Source organism: Egretta garzetta, unplaced genomic scaffold (assembly GCF_000687185.1).
Source record: "Egretta garzetta isolate BGI_Z169 unplaced genomic scaffold, ASM68718v1 scaffold142, whole genome shotgun sequence".
Classification (NCBI taxonomy): domain Eukaryota; kingdom Metazoa; phylum Chordata; class Aves; order Pelecaniformes; family Ardeidae; genus Egretta; species Egretta garzetta.
The window spans coordinates 803,853-816,236 of record NW_009258955.1 but is presented as its reverse complement, the minus strand read 5'-3'; the positions used below and the strand labels follow the sequence as shown (position 1 = coordinate 816,236).

The following is a 12,384-nucleotide window of genomic DNA, read 5'->3' as shown; positions in this document are numbered from 1 at the left end:
TTATTTGTTACTCCCATAACCAACAGCAGTAACTATAGCCCACAGAAAGTCATCTCAGCTCAGGGTCAAAACAGTTCAAGCTTCTTTGCCTGTAAACCTAGCAGTGTGGCATGCCTTTTGGTTCCAGAAAAGTTACATAAAGCGCAGCTAAAAATTAAATTTAGATTTTTTTTAATATTCTTGGTGACATCTGAAATTGGCAGATACCTTACTCTTACCAATATAATTGGCAAATGACTTCATGTTACTAAATCTATTAATCCTGCTTAAGACTTACATTGTAGGTATTTAGGCTATGTTCTGATTCAGCTATCTTCCAAAATTCCTGGAGCATATGATTGTCTAACAGACCCTTATGTTGAATTAATGGTTAATATAGATGTTCCTTAGGGTTTTAAAAGACTCATTATGACAGCGTTTTGCCTCCTCTTCTTGTAGCAATTACTGGTGATTACTTGAACATAAAGTGCCTGCTACTATGGCAGTAACTTATTTGGATTATGATTTCAAAGATGTAAATATGCCTTGAGGCTTGGAAAGTAGACACAAGTTTAATAAATATGGATATAAACAGCTGACTAAATAACCCAGCCCACAGACTTCTATAGATTAGTTCTTTACAGATTTCAAGCCAATGCCATCAATAAAGACAGAAAAAAGGATGAGTTGACTCCATGGGCCAGGAAGCTCTGCCAGAGTTTCAAAAAACATTTCAATGGTTCAGCATGCTGATGATTTGAGATTAGGAGTTTAAGAGAGTGAGCTGAACATTGAGAACACTTGCTCTGTACCCCAATACATGCTGTATTTGAGCGGATTAGGCTAGTTAACAAATTAAGTAAGATTAGTACATTTAACAACATACTACTGGAATACATAAAATTATTTTGGACTCTGACTAATGTGACAACTTGCACACTTGAATTGACATGGAAGAAGAGATCTGAAGACTAAATCATAGCTTCAAGGTTTAAAAACAGTGGTTATTTTAACTATTTCCTATAGAAAATACCAAAATTAATAGGAAGATAAAACTCTGAACAAGATACAACACTTGAAGGAAAAGTGGAAAGAACCTCCTTATGCCAACAAAACTTCCTTTAATTTTCTTCCTGAATGTCATTATAGTCTGCATAAGTACCAGCATACGTGGCCTGGTTTCAGCTGGGACAGAGTTAATTTTCTTCCTAGTAGCTGGCATAGTGCTGTGGTTTGGATTTAGGATGACAAGAATACTGATAACACACTGATGTTTTAGTTGCTGCTGAGCAGGGCTTACATCAGGCAAGGACTTCTCAGCTTCCCCTGCTCTGCCTGGGGCACAAGAAGCTGGGAGGGGGCACAGCCAGGACAGCTGACCCCAATTGGCCACAGGGATATTCCACACCATAGGACATCATGCTCAGCACATAACACTGGGGGAAGAAGAAGGAAGGAGGGGACGTTCAAAGTGATGGCATTTTGCTTTAGCTATTAAACTGTCTTTATCTCAACCCAAGAGTTTCCTCACTTTTCCGATTCTCTCCCCCATCCCAGTGTGGAGAAGAGAGCAAGCTGCTGTGTGGTGCTTAGCTGCCTGCCGGGTTAACCCATGAAACTATACTATACAAAATACACCTGTTGGATATACATGTAAAAGGATGCAACATTTCTTTCAGTGAAAATTACCAAAACCATTTTGATCATACAAGAAAAGCAGTATCAATACGGAATTAATAGAAATAAAGTTAAACGAAGAACTATTAAGATTTCCCTTTATCCAAAAGTGTTTCTTCACCAAACTTTGTACACATACCACAAAGTAGAACCAAACCTCTTTGTAATATGCTCTCAGACAGCAAATGCCGGCAGCGGCAATGCCTGAATGGAGCCCAGCCACGGCGGCAGCAGACGGCTCGCTTTCCAGTGAGAAATTTATAACACAACTTGAATCCATCACAAAGCACCAAGGTTTCAGCACACCCAAGCCTTTGCGATGGATCTGCCCATGTGCACCAGTCCAACACATTCAGAACATGTCAGAATTAATGTGTATGTACCCTATGACTATGTTTTGCATTTTCCAGTGGATTCAGCCCTTCAGATTACTTTTAAAATCAATGACCCTGACACTGATAGTTCCCAGGTATTCCAAATGACTGCTTTTCAGCTTACTGCCTTTCTCACTACCCTTGAGTCAACCTCACACTGGACATACAAAGCAAGAACTTTCTATTGTCTGCAATATATAAGAGGAGAAGACAAGACCAGTAACTGGTAGTCCTTATTTGCCAAGGGGACTAGGGCATCTAAAGGATTACATTAACTTCAAGACTTATGCATTGCTGTTAGTCACAAAACCCTTGCTTAATCTAGCGTGCATCTGCACCCCCTCCAGCACTACCGCTCCACACAAACCAAACCACTTAACTCATGCCAGTGCCAACCTCTGCGATATCTAACTCACTTCTGAGCCCTCTTTAGCTTTTAGCATGTAGGAGCCAGTCTTGCTGGCAAGGCCAGACCAGGAGACTGAGTAACCTCACTCAGGCCATGGAAAAGCAGTTTTAAATCCCTGATTAGTTTGAGAGAGTTCAAAGACCCTTATCTGTAATAGCATGCCAACTGTGAGGCAGCTGGGTGATCTGAAGCTGGCCTGTTCTCAACCCATGCTAGCAGAGCTGCCCTAGTTTACACGGAATGCTTGAACGCATTCACCAGGATAGTCTGCGCGTTATGAGCTGAGGTCAGTCCCCTAAAAATGGACAAATCTGAGTTACAAATTCATGGTTCCGTGACTATTCAGTAGAAGACAGATATATTCATTTGAGTAAAATTTGGACTTCTTCCTGCTCTTGCCCCTTGATATTGCAAGCATCCCCACAGTCCCCATTATCTTAAATCCCGTGGATTTCTAGTGGGAGTGATGCATCTTTTTCTTACTATTCCCCACTGCTTTGTTTATCATCTAACGCCTTGTCATGCAAGTTGGGTGCAGCTCCACAGAAATTAGTACAGTAGCTCTGAAATACTGTATAGGACTCGAATCAGGCCTTTACCTGTTAGTATTTTTATGGCTTAATCTTTTCAAGCCTAAATCAAATATTCTCATATTATTCTCATAGAATCCCTAACATCTCTAGCAGTATAAAAACAGTTGCCTTTGAGAAGATGAAATATTCACCATCAAATGTGTCCTTGCTCACACCTTTAATAAAATATTTTTAAATGCTTTCATTGTTATTATTATTAGCAGCTATTTTTAATGTGATTCTTACTCATTGATCAGGACCCTGCTGTGCACAGCACAGCTATGCCAAACATCCCTATACCAAAGAGTTCATAATTTGAATATGAGATGAGAAACCACACGTCAATACAGAGGAAGCACAAGGAAAGAATAAAAGATTTATCTTCTACAATTATGTAAGTGGTGGTTTAGGAAAGGAGAAGAAAGCTTGCAAGGAGTATTGAGAAATAACTGTATGCAAGCAAAGAACAAGCACTGAATGTACAATCGGTGGGTTTACAGATATCTTCTATAACATGTAATCATGCCAATGAGAGAAAAGTCAGCACTACATCAAGGTACAAGATGTCATTTCTGTCTTGTTTTCATTTCTATACTGCTTGGTTGCTCAATTTTGGATTAATTTTCCTGTTGCTATGTTAGACTTTCTACTGTGTTTTAATTATCAGGGGCAAAGTTCTCTATTCCTTTTTCTCACTACCATCCTTTCCTTTTTCTCTTTACATTGCTTTTACTAACTAAACAATGCACAGTAAGGATTTAGCACCCTGGTTTATCTAAAAGATTAATATCAAAGACTAATGAAAATTATTGATGATCTAAATTTAGTATAAGTTTGATAAACGATACACTGTAAGAGAACTGTATAAAAATGTTATTTTCTTCCACTTGCAACTTTTTGTGTGATAAAAGAAAGTCTCATTTTTTTCCTCTTATTTTCTATGGGTTTTGCCCGTATATATTACCTTCGAATTGCTTAATTTTTTTTTTAGCTTTAAAATCCTCCCATCCATTTCTCATGAGAGTTTTGATTGAATTGACATATTTCTCTCTTCGCTCCTTTTTTTTTCAAGAATGCGCAGAACTTACTGAACTGTACCATGCCACTAGAAGAAATCTACTTTGGATTCAGATTTCAGAGAGATCAGCACATGGATGCTGTATATTGGCTGTGAAGGACACGATATTCCTTAACAGCTTCCGCAAAACTTGCATATATTTGCAGATCCTTGCATAGTGCCACAAAGGCAGAGGATCTAGAAACCAAACAGTTTGTATAAAACACTGTTTGCTGAACATACTACTGCTTTTTCTATGTGGTCCTAATATACAAAGTTGTACGCAATAAATCAGAAGGTTTGTATCACATAGGAAAAAAATGTTTTCTGTGAAGACCAATTGCTTGCTCTAGTGAACATATTCCATCGCCAGTACTACTGTTACTTCTAAGAACAGAAACCTCATCTCTCCCTACTTGATGTCGTGTAGATTTAGACCCAGGTGCTACTCTTTTTAATTTTCACAAATCCATCTGGCTAGTTTCATGGTGAACTTTTTACCTGCTGGCCCCTAACTTTTCTTTTTTTTAACCCAAAATAAAATAAATTTTGGCAAAATAAATTTTGCATATTTCTGCCAGATGACTCTATTATTAGAGAAATTTCCTCTATTAATAGAGGAAATAGAGTGTATCTTATACACTAGTACTTGTTGATGTGTTTGGCTGATTTTATATTGCATCTTATATTTTATGTTGTAAACTTGTCTCTGCTCTCATAAGTATTTACATTATTTTTCCCAGTTCCTCTCCACCAGAAAAAGCTAACTTCTTATTTACATCAGGTGGTAAGTGGTTTGGGGGTAAAAGCACTGATTTAAATCCCACTAATCTCTTATCCTGGAGTTTAGAAATGCGAAGTTTAGAAGTGCTACACAGTAAGGAAAACTTTCCACTGCCACTATTATAATTCTATAAGACTTTTCCAGTGCAAAGATTTCACTGGTTATCATATCATTTTGCCTGTAAACTGAAAACTGCTTAACAACATCTAGCAGCTGGTATCCAAAGCCATAAAGATATCAGTGCCTGTATGTTCTTGGTTCTCAGCATGCAGAATGACTGAATAAGGGCAGTCTCATCTCTGATGGATGAAATCTCTTTTCTTAATGATTTCTTCCAAAACCATCAATTTTTTTTCTTTCTCCATTGTAATGCATTGAATTTCTCACCCCTCCTAATCATTAACTGTTAATCATCCTCCATGGTGTGACACTTAAACTCTAAGTAGATGGTTAGGAAATACCTAATGCATTCATACATAAAAGAAGAGGGACTGAGAAGAAAAACCACGTGAGAAAAAAAGTATATTTCAGCTCCTGTATTATTCACAGTGAACAGGCTTTGTGATGGAGATTCTGTCTTTCCCTTTTCCTCTGTGTTGATGCAGAGCGCTCTGTCAAGTGACATGGAAGTTGATAGGTAAGAGATCAGATCACGTTTTATCACTCAGTTGTACATATAATACAGTCTGTGCCTTACCTTTAATATCTCAACCTCATATTCCAGGGCACGGTGAGTTATCATACTGCCCGTTTCACTCTGGCAGCATGGGTTTACAGTTGCACTCAATTTCATATCAGAAAGAGCTTGGTAGGATCAGATTATCTAAATCAAGTCTTCCTTAGGCATGAACTGCTTCTGCTTTCATTTTGCTTCAGATTCTTGTTGATGCATATCACAACGACCCTGAGCTAAGGAAGCAGCCAACAGCTGAGTCTAGAAAGTTCAGCAAGATTTAATGACAAGCTACGGGGCTGTTCACTTGACTACAGTTGCTGCTCCTTGGGTCTCAGGTATGAAAGCATGAATAAACGATGAGAAAAGAATTTTAGTGGAAATATGACCATACCCCTAGCTTGCACTGAATGATGCCTGGGTAAGTGAAAAAGAATGGCTGAAATTTATCTCCCACCAACATGCAATCTCTCAAGTGCTAAACTAATTAGCACAAGTAAATCACTGACGTCAGGACTATGCCCTACTGAGAACATGTCAAATGTTGACTACAACTTTTAGTATTTTCCTTTCTGTCACAGTTCAATCCTGGCTCATCTATACTATCAAAAACTCTTGCCTTTAGTTTTACAGTTTAATAAAAATGTGGTATATCATTTTTCATTATCTTTCCTGTAAAAGTCCTAGCACATTTATATTTTGAACTAATGCCTGAGAGAGTCTTGTTTCACGCACTGATTTTTTCATAAACTTAAGTTACTACAGGAAAATTCAAACATATTCTAAAACACTGTGCATATCAACTCAGTTCACTTGCCCAGTGGTTAATGTGATCATCAAAACATGTTTGGCCAAGAAAAACATTCCTATCCTTTCTAGCTTATATTCCACTGAGATCCAGCAAGAGCTATACAAAATAAAGTACGTAATCATCAGCAGGACTTTGTTCCTGCTTTATTACTCTAATTCAGCAAAAACAGGAGGGGCGAGTGAAGACTTTCACTAATTAGATTTTTTTTCTACAAGGTGTTCTTCAGTAATTCCTTGACTTGCCTATGGCACTGCTGTGGTCTCCCGCCCAAGTGCTAGCCAAGCCCCTAATGGTTTAGCCTTAGAAAGCAGAGCGAAGAGGATGGATTATTATAGCATGATTCCAGGCATCAGTAAAGAGCGTACCATGAATATTTTCCAGCACTATTTTCCTCCATATGAATTTACCCACATTTCACCCTTTGATAATTTTTGTGTTTCAATGCTTTCTATGATCAGAAAAGAGCTCCCCACAACTTTTACTTTTACTAGCAGATTTTTAACTTGTGCACATTACTGCTCACACTGTATAAAAAAAAATTTAAAAGCCCTGGCTAAATATTGCGCATTGTTTTTCAGGATTGTAGTCTGGTTTTATAATACTACTTTGAAAAGAAGATGTTTATGTAGGGTCTTTATCTACAAATTCTTATATATGCAAGCAAGCGTATTCATGTGAGTTACTTCAGTGGAATTATGAGTAAAGAAGACAGACCACAAGATCTTGCCCTGCTCCCCTCACCACAAGATTAATTTCACTGAAAGAAGGGCTGACAAGACTGTATCACAAAGTCCCTACAAGCCAGCCGTGCAAGACAGTTGTTTAAAATAAAAAGGTCAATGAAAACCCAATGTGGCAGTTGGTTCAGGTCACCGACTGCTGTCCTTTTCTCTCCAGCTCTCAAGCCCTGCACACACACATATGTTTGGCTACTCAGTGAACCTAGATTCTGACAAACGTGTCCTTCAAATTCAGTTCTCAAAAAAGCTTTCAGAGTAGGAAAAAAAAACAACCAACACTGCCCTCCTACAATTCTGTACTGCACTTTTGGATCCGTGGAAGGAGGAGATACGGTTTTGTCTTGGTATCACAAGTGGTGTCGCAAGTATGAGCGTGAAAGAATAGTAACATCAGTATCTGTACCTTCACTGACCTATCTAAAGCTTGTCATTTATAAACCCCACTATGTGTTCCAACATCACCTATTTCATCACAAGATTCAAAAACTACAACCACGCGACTTTATTATGTGCCTGCACACTGCCCAGTGGGTAGTCTCTATTCTTGCAGCTTTTTAAGAGCTATCTGGATACAGCCTTTAGTAACCTAGTCTTATAGCTGACCCTCCTTTGTGCAGGAGGTTGGACTGGAGGCCTCCTGAGGTCCCTTCCAGCCTGAGGTACCCTGTGAACGCAGCACACAGACACACACAAACACACAGAACAATCTCCTCACTGAATTCCACTTTTATAATTTCTTAGAATTTATGACCACCTTCATGGTAACAAAATGTTTCCCAGTTTGTACACAGAATTTCCTATTTTTCAGCTTGTGTCCATTACAAACGTCTAAAATCAGCTGAAATCTGACCCCTAATGCAATTAACAGGCTACTCTATTACAATATTGTGTTTGTGCTCACTTTATTTGAAGGTCTTTGCAACATGCAAAGAGTTTTCAAACCTGTGTTAATGCAAGATGTATTCCAAGCATTAGCAAGATAGTGAGTTCGGAAAGGTCTAAAAGCTACACCACAGTCTGTATTTCTGGAAAAGGAAAATAATGAGAAACCTCCTTTCAGATGCCAAGAAGTTAAGAGACTCCTCCATAAGACAGGTTTTGGCCCTCTCCTTAAAATCTATGAACAAAGAAATATAAGCAAAATCAATTAGAAAGAACAGCGTTCATTTAGAGGAGGTCCATCGATAACTGGAAAGACCAAGTAAAGGGAAATCAGAGATGCTACTGTGAAAACTAGAAATAATGTAAGAAATGAGAGCGGCCCAGCAACTGCTGGGTAAAATCTACGCATTTGCAATAGACAAAGCTCATTTGCCTGCTTATAATTCAAGAAAGATCAGTGTGTTGTTATCAATATAGCAAAATCTGAATAATAAATTTTGGTGGAGACCATCATTTGCACTTCCCGTTTGGTTAGAAGGGCATTGTAACAGCTGTTTTTCTCACCACAAGCAGCTGGCTGGTGATACGATTTTTCAATTAATGATGCTACAGAATGAATAGATTACTGCATGTAGACATGAAAACAGTGACAATTAGTGGAAGAAATTAAGCGATGTAACAAAGTAGGTTTTGGTTTCCATTTAATTGGAGGGTAAGGGAAGTCAGAGATGCAATAACGCCCTTCTGGACACAGTGAAATTTGTATGCTGAAGGCTCTCAAAACAATCCAAGACAGACTGGGTGAATGGATCTAGAAAGTGAGAATTAGGAAAGTGCAGAGGAGTGGAGAGGCAAAAGACTTAAAGCAGTGTTGAGAAAATCTAAGGGGATTTTCATTTTTAAATAAGAATGTAATTAATCCTTAAATGAACAGAGATTTGAGTTATTTAGAACAGAAATGCTGTCATTTTATCTCTTTACATTGTATATGCACTAAGGCAAGCTGTGTAATCTGCACTTAGTTGAGCATGAAAGTAAACCTTTTTGGTTTTACCTTCCAAATCACAAGAGAAGAGATGATACAAAAAGGAAAACAGCCTTATGTTAAAGGGGAACACCTTATCACTTGTCTGGCTCAAACTGGTGAACTCCATTCCATATTCTAACTTGAATTTCATGCTAGCTGTGGAAAACATAGCCTAATTTGGGTGTATAAGAGGTGAGATATATACTAATTAGTCTTAAAGCTCTAATGTACTCCTCTATCAGAAAATGAAGACCAAATCAAATTGTTGAAACAACTCTACCTCTGCGCATTTTACTAAGTATTTAACCACCTCACTGAGTTATGGAATATTCCCAATTCTCAGAAACAAATAAAGCCACCAAATAACAGGAAGAAGTAAATAAACAATGGATATGACCCAGGAAAAAGAAGGTCTGTTCTGCATGTATATGACTTAGAACCAATATGATAACTGATAATCTGTGCCCTACACCTGGCTATGAATGAACACGTATGTGAATGCCAGCTGGTGCAAACAAGACTGATTAGAGCTTGGGTTTTCTTTCCTTCTCACACCACCCTGCTCTGCTTTGTGCTCCTTTTTCAGAAAAGAAGCAGGTGAACACATTTAGATACTGTCCATGTACAGTAAAACTTCAAGAGTTCACATCCTAAGGACTCGCGCTCCGTAATCCACACCTTGCAGAAACACAGGCTTTTCTTTCTTAAAGACTATGTAATAGACCCCTCTGGCTGTGCTTTATAGCCTTCACACATTTATTGTTCCACTGCCTTGTCCTGGATCAGAAATTGATGAAATCTTCCTTGCAGTGAATTGATGGACAGGGATATTGAAATCCTGGGAAATCCTGGTATTTCTGTACCAGTCCCAATCTTTTTTTTTTTTTTTTTTGCAAAACCATATTCTGGCAGTTGGTAAAATCAGGATTAATTTCTTTGTCTGAATGTTAATATGACCTCCCACTACAACACTCTCTACATCCCTCCCCTAAGACCCTGAAAATAGAAACTATAACATTTCTCTCTTTTTTTGTTTCAGCCTGTAGGAGTAACAGCCTGGTTAGTAATTACCTGTGTAAGAAAGAAAGAGAGCCCCAGCGATGAGTGTGGGAGCACAAAACTGCTGTAAGAGCGAAGTCAGGTCATACACTTTGCATATTAGTTTCTAACAGAATGTGTTCTCAGTGGGCAGTTTTATATATTATGAGAACGAGATGTGCAGAGGACAAGCTCTAGTCAAGTATCTACACCCCAGCTGGGAGACAGGCTAATCAGGAATTATCAGCAAAAGATTTTTCCTCAGAATACACCAAACTGTCATTTTTTACTTGCTGTATATTTAATATCATTAATGTCAGGGGGAAAAAAAGGGGGGAAATGTTTATACATCAGCAAAAAGCTGAGAGGATGCTTCGGTTATTGAACCCCTCCCTCCCAGCTCCATTTCCTTTCCTCTCTTCCCCTTCTGCATTTGAAGGTTGTGGATGGCCATCTCTTGCACCTAACAGGACGGTTCTTCTTCAAGTCAACTGCTGAGAGAAGTCTTTTTCCACTGACAGTATCTAAGCATCCCTGACACTGAGCACCTGAAGTCTGTAGCCAGCCACAAAAGGACATTGGTCCTTTGTGAAATACAATTAGAGGATCAAGACAAGAACTGGGAAAGAAACGGAACAATTAGCGACAGGTGAGAAGACTTCAGACACAGCAAGAGCTATGATGAGGCTTCTGGCATACTTTGGAGTTGAGGCTGTACAAACACTGACTGGTTCTTATGCAGCCTCTACCTGGGCAAGCCACTATATGGCTCCAGGGTTCTCTGGGAAAGCAAAAAGGAGACAATCATGGAAAGGAAGCCCCTCACGTTATGCTTTATGCTATGAATTTCTGTAAAGGCTTTGCAGCGTTTCTACTCTAGCTGAGGAAGCAGTGCATGAGCTTTCTGTTCTGCTCACTGGAAAGGAATATGAAAGAAGCTCTGAAAACATTATGGAAAAAACCCAAAACTTCTTTCTTCCTGACACCTGCAAAGTGAAGGATGAAAAAACACATAAAACGATCCTAGAAATGCACACACTTTTTCTTTAGAACTTGAAAGGCCCACATGATTCAAAAAATAATGTATAAAAATTCCATGGGGATTTGTGTTTATTATAGCATTCGTCACACCTCATTCTACTACAGTTTATTTGCTACTTGTTCCACAAGTGCTAAGAAGTTTTGTTTTCCAGCTAGTCTCTCACTAACTACATGATGGTCTGTAAAAAGCACAGAAGATTCTGACTATTGAGGAAAAGAGAACATAAAGATTGTGGGGGTTTGACCCTTGTAGCCCCTCCACTACCAAGACCTTGCTACACAAACCAAATACAAAGAGATTTCAAAATAACCCGCAACTCCATCTTTATTTCTGTCTCCTGATCTACACGCTTTCTATCAACTTCATTCACTTTACACTTTGATGTCTTGCTTTATCTAGTCATTATATTGGGTTTACATGGCAATTAACAAACTCAGGTTTTCTGGGATACCTCAAAGGAGAAAGGTTCTATATTTCGATGAGTATTGTGATATATTCCCCATGTGACTGTGAAACTCCTCTTTTTTCCACTTAGAGGATAGGGATAACACCATCTCATTTTCCCAAATACATGGTATTGCAGATGTCATGTAGCTTCAGAAACATCAAAATATATGCCAGTAATTCACCAAAATAATTACTCTGCTTTGTACTACATTCCAGAGACCTCTTGGTAGAATCAGTGCCTTCCTTTTAAACACCTTGCGTATTTTTCCCATAGCGTAGTTTACAGCGGTATCATCTTTCAAAGCAAAAACTCAGCCTAACCCAGAACACCTAAAAACTGCCCAGTAAAAAACACTAGGAAGTTCACTACACTGATAGAATTATTACAAATATAGTAAAACACTGAAGTGTTCTTAAGAATATTTACAGAACACAGCACATTTTATAGTCAGATTAAACTATTCATTACATAAATAGTTTTGACATTTGTATTTTCGCCAAGGTGATTCATGCAATGTTTTAAAATGTCAGCAAGGATATAATTTTTTTAAAAAGCTATGGTTTGACTTACCGGGAAGTACAGAAGAAGTGATCCAAAAAGAATGGTTTCCAACAGCACCAGCCCTGAAGCCCTGATACTCTAGAAGACAAAAAACAATACAAAAGATTAGAAAACTTTCTCGGTGTGCCATTTAGGTGCCGGGTTCTTTGCAGGAGGCACCTTCCCTTTTGTCAGTATAATGCTTCCACAGCAACGCTTATTAAAGCACAGTATTAAGCTGTCTGTCATATTAGCATTTTCCATATTCTCTAATTCACAGGCCCATTACAGTGGTTGTGTTTTACAAAATCCAATTTAAAAATCACTCTTT

The 12,384-nt window shown here is 38.4% G+C and overlaps 1 protein-coding gene across 1 annotated transcript in view; it reads right to left on the bottom strand.

Moving 5' to 3' along the window:
* GPR158 (G protein-coupled receptor 158) overlaps positions 1–12,384 on the bottom strand; it is a gene marked incomplete at its 5' end in the record, with an annotated part of 205,263 nt that overhangs the window by 70,808 nt on the left and 122,071 nt on the right. The window contains one exon of the mRNA XM_009634558.1: positions 12,084–12,152. Coding sequence (XP_009632853.1) covers positions 12,084–12,152 — 69 coding nt within the window. The remainder of the gene's footprint in view (positions 1–12,083; positions 12,153–12,384) is intronic.